This window comes from Coptis chinensis, chromosome 9 (genome assembly GCF_015680905.1).
Source record: "Coptis chinensis isolate HL-2020 chromosome 9, ASM1568090v1, whole genome shotgun sequence".
NCBI classification, from domain to species: domain Eukaryota; kingdom Viridiplantae; phylum Streptophyta; class Magnoliopsida; order Ranunculales; family Ranunculaceae; genus Coptis; species Coptis chinensis.
The window spans coordinates 7,935,201-7,948,178 of record NC_141464.1 but is presented as its reverse complement, the minus strand read 5'-3'; the positions used below and the strand labels follow the sequence as shown (position 1 = coordinate 7,948,178).

Genomic DNA, 12,978 nt, shown 5'->3' with positions numbered 1-12,978 from the left:
AAACTGAGTTCCATTATCCGCGATGATTGTATGGGGCAGCCCGAACCTGCAGATGATATTCTCCCATAAGAATTTCTTCACATTCTCTTCCTTAACCTGTTGCAGAGTAACACCCTCCACCCATTTGGTAAAATAATCCGTAGCAGCCAACATAAACCTCCTTTTTCCGCTTGCCATTGGCAGAGGCCCAACAATATCCAGCCCCCACATGGAGAATGGCCAAGGGCTGAACACATTATGCAAGGGCTCAGCTGGAGAATGTATGAACGGTGCAAACCTTTGGGATTTCTCACATTTCTTGGCGTACTCTGTGGCGTCTCTCTTCATATGAGGCCAAAAATACCCCTGTGATATCAACCTGTGGGTAGTTGTTCGCCCTGCAGAATGACTCCCGCAATCGCCTTCATGAACCTCTGCCAAAAACTCCTGCGCCTAGCCGCGGCCCTATACATCTTAGTAATGGGCCGCTGAAATTTCTCCTGTATAGGTCACCCTCCAACAATGTGTACCTCTGACTCCGCTGTTCCATTCTTCGCCTCTCCTGTTTATTCTCTATCTCTACTCCCTTCAAGAAAGCCTTTATTGGTTCCATCCAACCCTGATCCCACTCGGTGGTGAGCCAAACTCCAGCCTCATCTGATGTACTTGGCTTGCTCAACATTCTAACTTCAATAGACCGACCCTCTGATCCAGGAAGAACCGCCGCTACATAAGTCAAAGCATCGGCATGTCTATTCTCTCCGCGGCCTAGGTGGGTAAACTTTATTTTGTCGAACTTGCTTGCCCTTCGCTGTAAGACTTCCAGGTATCTCGCCATCCGGGGGCAGCGAGTTGTAAACCCTCCATTCACTTGAGAAACTACCAAATTGGAATCTGAGAACACAGATAACTCACTCACCCCTAGATCTTTGGCCAAGTCTAATCCAGCTATCACAGCTTCATATTCAGATTCATTATTTGAAGCCGCAAACCCCAGTTTCATTGATAGCTCAAGGCGATTGTTCTCAGGAGTTACTAACACGACCCCAATTCCATTCCTGGTATCCGTAGCAAAACCATCCGTGAAAACTCTCCACCCATTGCGCATATCCCAAGGATCTAAAGGGTCGCAACTGACCTCCCCCTCAGATTCCATTACCATTTCCTCTCCCCAAGTGGGATCCTCTGCTGGGAATTTGGCCAGAAACTCCGCCATGGCTTGGGCCTTTTCAGCCGTCCTGATCTGGTATGTAATCTCATAAGAACTTAGTAATACCGCCCACTTCAGCATCCTACCTGACTTCTCGGCCCTCAACGCCTGTTTGAGAGGCAAATTCGTCACTACCACCACAGAATGAGCTTCGAAGTAAGGCTTTAACTTAAGGGCTGAAAATATCAAAGCCAAAGCATACTTCTCAATCCTCTTCAGATCGGTCTCTCGCATCCGGTAGGGTTTTACTTTGAAAAGTAAACTGGCTTTTCTATCTTGTCGATCACTCTCACCAGAACTGAACTTATTGCGTACTCGCTAACTCCCAGATATAAATGCAACTTCTCGCCCTGTTCCGGTCGTTATAATAATGGTGCCTTCCCTAAGTAATCTTTCAACTCCTGGAAGGCTCCTTCACACTCCGCGGACCAATGGAAATCAGAAGTTTTCCTTAGCAAACGATATAGAGGGCGACATTTGTCCGAAGACTTGGAAATGAATCTGTTAAGTGTCGCAACCCTACCAGCCAATCTTTGTACTTCCTTCACATTCTACGGAGATGGCATCTCAATCAACGATCGAATCTGCTCTGGATTCGCCTCTATTCTGCGGTGGGTGACTATGTAGCCCAGAAACTTTCCTGAAGTTACCCCAAATGTGCATTTCTCGGGATTGAGTTTCAGCTTATGCTTACACAGTATGCCAAAAGTCTCATGGAGACCTTTTAAGTGTTCCTTTTCCGACATACTTTTTTCCACCATGTCGTCAATGTATATCTCGATCCCCCTTTGAATCTTGCCTTCGAACATCTTTTCTCCCAACCGCTGAAAGGTAGCACCCGCATTTTTCAGGCCGAAGGGCATCCTGGTGTGACAGTAGGTACCACCTTCTACCACGAAGGTGGTTTTCTCTTGGTCTGGCCCATACATCGCGACCTGATTGTACCCCATCGATGCATCCATGAAGGAAAACACCTTATATCATGCCGTTCTATCCACTAACTCATCCACCTGGGGCATAGGGTAACAATCTTTTGGGCATTCCTTGTTTACATCTGTGAAGTCCACACACATTCTAACCTTGCCGTTCTTTTTTGGTATCGCGACCACATTCAACAACCACTCCGTAAACTCTACCTCCCTTATTATCCCCGCCCCCTTCAGCCATACCACCTCTTCGCGAATACCTTCTGCATATTTGGCTCTTATGCTCCTCATCTTTTGTCTTACTGGCTTAGCATCTTCATTCATATGCAAATGATGACAGGCGTATTCTGCGTCTAAACCAGTGATATCCTCGATTACCCATGCAAATACATCAATATTGTCCATAAAAAACAGCACCAACTTGCATTTCCATTCTTCCGGCAAGTCAGCTCCAACTGATGTAAACTTTTCTTCCTCTCCCACCCCAAGGTTCACCACTTCCAACTCATCCACAGTTTTCATTCCAAGTGGAGGCTCGTACACTTCTGTTTCCGCTGCCTCCTGTAATTGCTATGTTGATCCTGGTTCGTGTGACGGCACCTCCCCTTTGGTACCGCGGACCATATTTTTTACTGTAACTTGATGGATGTTCTGTGCTACCACTTGATCCCCCCTTATTTCGTACATTCCCCCATTAGCTGGGAAGCGGACCACTTAGTAAAATGTCGATGGGATGGCCTTCATTTCGTGGATCCATTTTCTCCCTAGGATGGCATTATACTGGGAGCTAGAATCCACCACCATAAATCTGGTGAATACCGTTGTCGGGCCGGCTCTAACTGGTAACATCAATTCCCCCATGGGCTCTGTGATGCTACCATTGAACCCATACAGATTGGTTTGAGGAGCTTTCAACTGATCTCTACCGATATTCATCTCCTCCATGGCCCCCTTAAACAACAAATCTACTAAACTTCCGTAGTCTATCAACACTCTCTTTACCAGATAATTACCCATCGCTATAGTAATCATCAATGCATCCTCATGTGGGGAAATTACTGACTCCAAGTCTTTTAGGGTGAACATTATGCCTTCCTCACCCTTCGCGGTTCCCTTAACTAACCGCGGTATGCTGACGACCTCGTTCACCTGTTGTAAACTCGTTGTCTTTCTCACCTTTTCTCTGTGTGCATTTCTTCCCAGGGTTTCTCCAATAAAGATGACATTGATGGTACCTAGAATTCTAGCCGGAGCAGGCACTCTCTCGGCTTGGCGAACCTCTGCGACAAACTCCCTGAGCATCCCCTTTTCAATCATTCTCTCCACTAACCACTTCAAAGCATAACATTCATTCGTGGCATGATTCCTGATTTGTTGATATGCACAGAATGGCTTCCCTTCTATTACCACCAGTGTGCTCCGCGGACCCTCAAAGTATTATTGCCCCTTAATTAGAGGCAAGATTTCCTCTAAGGGTCTGTTAAGCGGTGTCTGTTTGATTTCACGGTATGGCTTCCTCTCTCAGATATCCCTTCTGCCGCGGTCTCTCGTCCTATCCGAACCTCGGCTCTCCCCTCTGTACGCTCCTTTCTCTCTTTCTTCCATTCTGCTTTTTCCCTTTCGATCATCTCGGTCGACAATCTGCACTGCCTTTCCCGCTCTCTTTTGTTCCTTCGCGTTCCTCTGCATTATATCTTCGTAGTGTATGTATTTTTCTACCTTAAGATACAAAGCATGCAACAAAGTGATTTCGATTTTGGAAACCGACTCATGAACCCTGGTTCCCGCCCTCAAGCCGTGCTGGAAGGCTATTACCGCGGTATGTTCATCCAAATTTTCCTCTCTCAATGACTCCTCCTTGAACCTGCACAGAAAATCTCTCAATGATTCAGCGGACCTTTGTTTTATGTTGAACAGAGCCGCGATACCAACCACCCTTCTTTTATGGTGTATGAAGTGGTCAACAAACGCGCGCTCCAGTTCTTCAAACCTTTTGATGCTCCGCGAAGCCAACCGATAATACCAATCCGAGGCTCCCCCCTTTAAACTTGTGGGGAACATCATGCAGTGAAGGCCATCATACTTACCCTCCTACCACAACGACATCTGCTGCCGGAAATGGTGCAAATGATCCGTCGGGTCTCCCTTCCCATCATACCTCTCAAACCTGGGTTGGGAGAACCTATTAGGCACTTCCAAATTCCATATCGAATCTGCTAGTGGATTTTTGTTGAGGCTTGCAACCTCCTTCTGCATAGCACTCTGGTTTGCTTTTTCTGCTGCGCGGGTTATCTCCCTATCCTTGTCAATCATAGCCTGTACTACCTCCAATGTGATACCCACCGTTTGTTCTGCGTCCGATGGTGGGTACTCCTCATTTTCCTCCTCCACTTCGCTGCTCCGATGATCATTCCGCTCCGTTTCAGCATGTGTAATCTCTCTCTCCTTTCTCAACTCGTCATTCTCATTTCGTAGCATGACTATCTCCTCTGGGAAAAGTCTGGTAGCGTCCACCGCCACGTCAGATATTTCTTCCTCTCCTACTCTTTCTTCCTCTCCTACCCTTTCCACCTCGGTGCTCTCTGTTTCCTCCACCACTTCTCTAATTGTTGCTTTCTTAGGTCTTCCTACTCCTCTTTTCACTACAGTAGCCATTTTGCTTTCGGGTCCCCACAGACGGCGCCAAATGTAACTACAAGAATTACACCCTAAGAAATTACTAGTCTCCTTCTCTTACTCTTCTCTCCCTCTTTATCCTTATACTTTTCTTCTTTCTAACCGCTCTCTCTCGTTCGTCCATCCACCCTGATCCTACGTGCATCAGCTTGCCACCTGTCCCACAATATACACCGTAGTTCTCGGCAGTTAGGGTTCCACGGCTCCTATCCGATGCACCCTGTAGTATCTTCATTACTCTAACTACTGCCCACTCACCACCCTTGCCATTCCCCGCAGTTCTCGGCGAGTATGGTGCCGCGACTCAGATCCACTGCACCCGGTCTTCTCTTCACTATTCTGTATACGGACCCTTCGCCACCAAAGATATCACATGTCATGAATTTGACCCCTACAATATTAACATGAGTACATACGTCATTCATACATATATCTATCCTAACATGCAAATAATTGTCAATATCATGCTATATTATACATATGAGATAAAACACATGTGAATTATGCAAATATTATATTTAAAAATTAGAACCTGTGAGCATCCTGCAATTCCGCCAAAGAAACAACACATTCGTTTCAATCCACGCGAACGTTATGAAGTCATGTTCGTACTGGAAGAAGCCAAGACAGATGCAAGGAACTCAAAACAATACTGGAGTGTCAAATAACAGGAGGTTCTTGCAATGAAAGTTGAACTGCAATAGGTACAAAAGGTTAGCGCACGCGATCAAAAAGGGCAGTGCGCGCGACTTGTACAACTTGCGGGAGTGAATAAATGACTCACGCACGCATGTACAGTAGCACTTCCAGACCTCAAATTTTCACATTGGTCTTAGATTGTTGTGTGGTTGTTGTTCCAAGTCTGAGTCAAAGGTGCATGCATGCGTAAAAAAAATGACAGTACATGGATCAGTAACGAAACGCGAATAAAATTCGAATGCAAACCAAATATAAATGAGAAATGAAAGAGATGGAAGGGTAGGAGTGGGGGGGAGGGGGTAACATAGTGTCCTTTATGCTTTAGGATGGCAGCGGCGCCATTTAATCTTCACTTCTTTCGTGTGTACACAAAGTTTAGATCATTTACACTCAAGACACGAATCAATAAAATACCTAACTCACGTGTACGTTGGAATACACTTCGAGTAAGGGAATCGTTCCACACCTAAAGTCTAAAACACTTGTTGTACTTTACTTCACTAGAATTACTATCTAGGAAGCTTGTGAGAATGATTTTTTTAGTGATTATGTGAATTACACTACGGTGTTACTTAGAATTCAAGTTACAACAACTTACAAAAGCCGATTTTTTTAACACGGAAAAGATATAGAGAAAGAAAAGTGGAGAGTTGATTTGACTCATGTTAAATCATTACCATACTTAAGAAGCCTAATTCAAGTTGTCTCTAACTTGTTTTGGGTTTATAGACAAGCCCAAAACACGTTGAGACGTCAATCCCTAACAACACAAACTCTTGTTAGCATGAGGGATTGAACTGATATTCATCTCTGAAATATCTATTCAACCCCTGGTTCTATTTTACACCAACCATTCAAATGTTAGAATCTGGATTCACCATAGACTAGCGTGCGCAACTAGCCCCAGTCTCACCTGGGTCACGCATGCGAGCTCATCTCGAGGTCTAGGCTCTACTTTTGGATGATCAATGTCATTTTGTGACAAGATGCTAAATAAAACCTAAGTCCTAAGCCATGATCTAGGACTCCTAAACCGGAGTTTGATCTTCACATGAGCGTCATTAATCCTCCACCAGGGAGGGTTTTAGCTCATGTTTCTAATTTTACGATTAAAGAGATGAAATCATAAATGAAATAAGATAGAGAAATCCTAATTTACAAGAAAAGATTTTTATTCAGATGTTTTATATCAAGGCTAGCACTTAATTTTTGCTTACAAACTAAAAATGGAAACTTGGAAGAAAATGAAACTAACTATGGAGCAAAGGAAAAAATAACTACTAAGTGTAAAGTTTAAAACCAAAAACTAAAACTACAGAAGAAGTTCTCTTGCTTCTTAAGCTTCCATTTTAAGCAAAAGAGATTGCTTAATTTCTTCTCCACCCACGTGAATGACATTCATCTCATTTAATGCTTCAAATTGATTTTTCTTCAAACAAGACTTTTGCACATTTTATTTTAACTCCCACCATCCAACTAATCAAGACTTTGTGAGTCCTAATTAATTTGTGCCACCTATCAAGACTTTTGTGTCAAAGTTCTTGACTTGTGCGGAAGCTTGATCACCAAATTATATGGGTTCGCATAGTAGGCCCACATGCTATGTCCTGTAGCAGGTCCGCAAGTTGATTTCTACAAAATATGGCCTGAGATAGAGCTTGTCACACTGATCGTTCTGATGGTTCACTTGCCAGATTTGTAGTCCAGGTTTCAGAAGATATGGGCTTTAGAAGTTTGATACTTTCTGGCATGTTGATCATGTTCTGACCTAGAATTATCCTGATTGAGTCCCTGGGCTTTAGTCGGGCTTCATTGAGTTTTGCATGGGTTAAATCAGAATGTTTCACGTAGACACACTATTTTGTGCTTAAATACTGGCTTTATTCTCATTTTTATGTTGATTTCTCAAACATGTAAAAGCATGAAAATACAATTATTTTATGATTATTAAACATATAATTAATCAAAATGCTATGTCTGTCTCTACGGGGATTTATATAACAATTTTGGGTGATTATCAGGCACCTTGAAACTAGAGTTAGTTGCGGACTGGTGAAGTAGAAAATTATAGGCAGCCTAATTTACGTAGAAGAATCAGTGCATAACCTTAAATGCTAAATACACCGAGTTAAATGCACCCAGAGATGTTCAATTTCATAGACCAGCCCAACCCTAATGTTTATCTTCTATAAAGCCCGGCCCAACCCACCTAATTCGAGTGAAATAACCCAGATTCATAAGATGGTTCGAAACCATTTTTGTTTTTGTTTTCAAGCACATGGGCTAAATATTTTTCAACTTAGTTGCTGGAGATAGTGACACAGATCAAAGACGGAGGAATAATGCATTCCGCAGAATGCAAAATGTGAATTTGTGAGTTGCGTAGAAGCTCTGCACTGAAGGACACTTTTGGATTTATATCTTGGTTCCATGAAGGAGTAGCAAATATCAATAACAAGGGGCTAAACTTGTGCATAATAAACCAATACCGATGAAGTGAGCCACACAAAACTTTAAAAAACAAACAAAGTGGGAACCACATTTTTTAAGAGAAATTATTTTTTTACTATGATGGAGCCTACAAGAAAAAAAAAATCAATTTTAAAGAGAAAAACCAATTTTTTTTTATTTTCTTGTGGTCCCACAGAACTATTTTTTTGTTCTACTATGAGCCTCACTTATTTTTAATTTTCTTGTTTTTTAAACTGAATAAAAAATAATAAAAAAAAATGAAATGAGGACTTAGTGTTTGTGGGACCCACATTTTTTAGAGAAATTATATTTTTTTAATTATGATGGGGCCCATAGGAAAAAAATCAATTTAAAAAAAATCAAATTTTCTTTTTATTTTCATGTGGCCCCACAAAACTAAAAAAAATATTTTTTCTAGTGTGAGCCCCACTTATTTTTAATTTTCTTGTTGTTTAATTATTTTATTTTTTCATTTTTATTAACTTATTAAAAGAATCGAGAACATTTTGTTTTTTTGTAAGGCCCACAAAATAATAAAAATAAATAAATATGGGAGATTAAAAGGTTATAAATGTAATTTCATGTGCCTTGACTGGTCAAAGAACGGAAAAGTTAGTTGACTGTGTTTGATCGTCAATTTGGGGGGGAATTCAGTTATATTAGGGGTAATCCTAATCGCAACTACTCGTGGGGGGAGGTATGTCAGTATAACCCTAATTAGTATGATTATATTTATGAGTTCATCATTTGTTTTATGATTTTTTAGGAATTAGATGGACTTAGAAGCCATCACCAATGCCTAGTATTGCATGTTGAAGATTCGGGATTGCTTGGAAAATCGTATGAAAATTTGTAACTCTTAGTAAATCTGAATTTGTACCCTTAGTAAATTTGAATTTGTAACCCTTAAACTCTTTTGAAGTTATATATATGGTTCGACTACTTTTTTTTAGCCTTTTACTTGTGTTTATTTGCAATGTTATGAAAAAGGCAATGGGGAAATGGATAAGTTCAGGAATGGAATTGAGATATTTGCTTCTATCTGTCATTTGTGCAGGTTCAGGTGTCCGGAAAATATTAAAATTATGTTTTTTTTACAATATCATCACATTAGTAACGGCTATAAACCGTTGCAAAAGCTAGAAATAATATTAAAAACATTCATCAACAATCATTACAAATCCAAGTCAGCAACGTTTTCTAACCGGTGTGCAGATACTCTTGTTTCATAGCTGCTGCTCAAGTGAAGAATTTTAGAGGGGAGTGCGGAGTTTTCAACTTGGCCTTTTGGTGACTTCTCATTCCTTCTAGTTTTTTCATCTATCTAGCCTTTGCAACGGATTTTAAGTGTTGTGAAAAATAAAAGCAATGCTTTTTAGCCGTTGTTAATAGCATGTTATATATGGTGTACTAAACATACTTTGTTTTTTCTCACATTTTGGGCATCCAAGTTTTCAATTTTAACAATGTGGGGATTCTGTCAGTTTTCCATCCAATTACACTTAATAATTGTTGCTATGAACGTTAATTACACTCATGGAATAGTGTATTATGGATTTTTTTTTTTTTTTTTTTAGTTTTCCACATAAATACAACACATCCAAAAATCGTCCTCCCCATCCCAACGGTCAACGTTTTCACTTTAAGAAAGGAAAAACAATTAGAAACAACCTATAAACAATTAGAAATACTCAACCTTTCTTTAATTCTCTACTCCACTTCTGAAATTCTCGATCCCCAACATCTATTATCAAATTACCAGTGTCTTCTAGATCTGTCAACTCTAGAAATCCAAATTGTTGTTATTGTGGATTTCCAGTATCAATTTGAACCTCATGGATGGATGTAAACTATGGAGCATGATAAACACAAAATGTGTATAAACTAAATATCAATGATAAACACCAATATAATACCTAATATATCAAATCTTATGTTTAGATCAATTTTCTACTCTCAAAAACATATCAATGCAATATTCGAGTATGGATTTCGTTCCACACCTAAGCAATAAGACGATAACTAATTCAACAAGTTCAAATCAAGAAGAAACAAAGATGAGAGTAATATTTGAGATGTGAATTTACTACTACGATCATACTATGAATATAAACTTATACTAAGTTAAACTATATTGATATGAGAATCAAATATGGAGAAATATAGAGAGAGAACAAAATCCACTTTTTGATTCCTTAAAGTGTTAGCATAGATTGTTGAGAAAAACCTAGTCTTTATATTCTCAAGCAATGCTAAACTATAAATCCTAGACTTTTAAAATCCCTAATTAAAGTATACTATCTCTATTCTTAAAATAATTAGCATGGAAGAAATGTTTGTTTCCCATTCTCATGACAAAATTCACAATCCTCTAGTTTAGATTAAACCCTTCTTATATCTAAGTCAAGAAAAATCTAAACTTTAAGTTCTAAACAACAATTACTATCCTAACAAATCAAATCATCTTAAAGCTTTATTTAAACTCCCTCTAATGGGAGTTTAACTTTGATTCATTAGAATATCATAAACAATATAATAAGAAGAACACATAATAGAAATAGAAAAAGAATTGAATTAGAACTTGAATGTATTTTATGAAGTTTTGATGCTAAAATATAAACCCTAATTAATTAAATTAATGGGGGAGAAGAGAGTTAGGGTTTTGCCTTAATCATCTTTATAAACTAGAGGTTTAGGTTACAATTTTCGTACATAGGCTTGGGAGCTGAGTTTTCAGCAACTAAATCAAGTCCAAAGCCCAAAGAATTAAATTCAAAAGGGTCCAAACTGCTGAAATTTACTGCACTTTCCTTTTCATCCACTTTTACTGCTTTGATTGGGTCGAGGCCTAGACTATTAGAAATCTCTCTCTGAGCCGGTCATTTAGATATAAAATAGGGCCAATTCCGAGTTCTTAGTCTAGAAATACAACCTATTGAAGTTCTGTCCTTTTTTTTTACTCGAGTTGACTTTAACTTTCCAACTTTGACTAGGCTTTATAAGGATTTTTCTCCTTGAAACTTGGGTTTTAAACCATAGAACTTCTTTAGTAATCATCTTAACTCCTTTTTCCATGTAAAAGTGATATCTTTATACACATATTCAGCTCCAATACCTGAAATACACAAAATCAAGTAAATAGTGATAAACTTACATTATTATAAACATAATTGGCCTAAATAAAATACTATTAAGGGCCTAAAGCAAAAGCTTGGCAACGCTTTGCGGCACCTGCACTTGCATTTTCTATAAAGAATGACCTTGCGTGTGATATTGTTAATGATATATTGTATAGATGGTGTGCAAGTATAGTATAATTGGTTGGGGGAAAATAGATTGGAAATATGTGATCGAGAGAGATATTGAGAGAGATCAAGAATTCTCACTATTTCTTAGATTCGTGGACCAAATTCGATTTTATGGGATCTTTCACTCACATTTTTTCCACCAAGAATGTTTTATGAAACTTTTTGACCCCAGAATTTGGAGTATCGTACTTTCACGCAATTCACAGGGTTCAACAAGCAATCGATATTTAACGATCAAAGGTGTAGTACTGCTTGTAGTAGCGGTCCTTATATATCGTATTAACAATCGAAATATGGTCGAAAGAAAAAATCTCTATGTGATGGGGCTTCTTCCTATACCTATGAATTCCATTGGACCCAGAAATGAGTCTTTATCTTGTTCGTCTTAAAAAGAAATACCCTTTCATCAACTTATTTCTGACCCGAGGAACTTATATCTACATAACTCATGCCCTCCCTTTCACCTTTTTAGGACGAAGTGGTTATACTGCAAACTCTCTTGGACATGGAGCAGGAGCGGAAGGTACCTACCTCGTTGTATTGAATTGAGAAAGAAGATATATTGAGAGAGAAAACGTGAGTATTGGGAGAGATAATCACAATAAGAGATATTTGGAGGATTAAGAGAGTACTTTTTTTTACTTGGACTTGAAATTAAGGACAGACATCAAGTCAAATGTAAAATTTACCCCTAGCTCAAGAACCTCCTCAACTGTCCGTTGGATGAGAGTTGGTGAAGTGCTCCATGCACTAGACAAGCTAGTATCATCACTAGAGGTGATAAGAGCACCCTAATCTAGTAATTACATGGTTTGAAAAAATTGAATGAAAAAACAAAAAACAAAATCAAACAACACATAATGATCACCTTACCTTGTGGTTTGACAAACCATACCTCAAACATTTTGACTTCCCATTTATTTTTTATTTGTACAAAGTCATTTAATTTGATACTAATTATGAGATCTATTTTATTTTTAGTTTTTAGACTTACTCTTGTAAATTTGCAATAGTATAACAAAATAACCTCATTAGAGAAAGAGCAAATTAAAGGTTTATGTTCAGTTGATTTATTAATCATTCTTGTTCTTTTAATTTATTTTGTTTAGTTTAGTGGTATCAATTATATATACTAGCAAAATGCATGTGCTCTGCACAAAAATGTGAAACGTGAACTCTTTTTCTGTAAGTTTAAATAAATGAATATCATAGAATATGTTGAATAAGTTCATGGAAGTACTAAAGATGGAGATGGGCGGTATCCATAGGTAGTAGATACATTAATTTGATGCTACATAGTCGTGTATCTTGCCTTCAAACTGTAAGAGCTAACAAAGTTGTAGGCGTAATCAGCTTGCCAAATCTCCGAAATGTGATTAGTGTATCTAATTTCAAGATTCCTCACATTTCTTGAATCAGTAGAAAATTTTAAATTTTGCCCAAATCTATCACGTACTAAAACTGACATTATATCTTAGCTTAAATCATATTTAACATAGGACAATTGGTGCCTTCTATTCTTTTGACATTTCTAAACAAATTGGTCTATGCAAATCCACTTGGTACTGCTTAATAGAAAGTACAAACGAAGTGGGACATTGTTCGGCCATGATCTAATACATTGAAAAATCACTTTGTCGCACATCCAAAATCAGTTTAAGGCAATCTTCTCATTAAAGAAATAAGATTTCAGTAATAAAATGAGAAA

At 38.8% G+C, this 12,978-nt stretch overlaps 2 protein-coding genes across 2 annotated transcripts; both read right to left on the bottom strand.

Moving 5' to 3' along the window:
• Window positions 1-403: 403 nt before the first annotated feature.
• LOC147474653 (uncharacterized) lies at window positions 404-1,423 on the bottom strand. The gene has a single exon (XM_086585146.1). It carries the CDS (start codon window positions 1,421-1,423, stop codon window positions 404-406), a length of 1,020 nt encoding a protein of 339 aa, XP_086441272.1.
• Window positions 1,424-2,829: 1,406 nt separating this feature from the next.
• Window positions 2,830-3,432, bottom strand: LOC147474652 (uncharacterized). Its single transcript, XM_086585145.1, has one exon. It carries the CDS (start codon window positions 3,430-3,432, stop codon window positions 2,830-2,832), a length of 603 nt encoding a protein of 200 aa, XP_086441271.1.
• Between the last annotated feature and the right edge of the window lie 9,546 nt (window positions 3,433-12,978).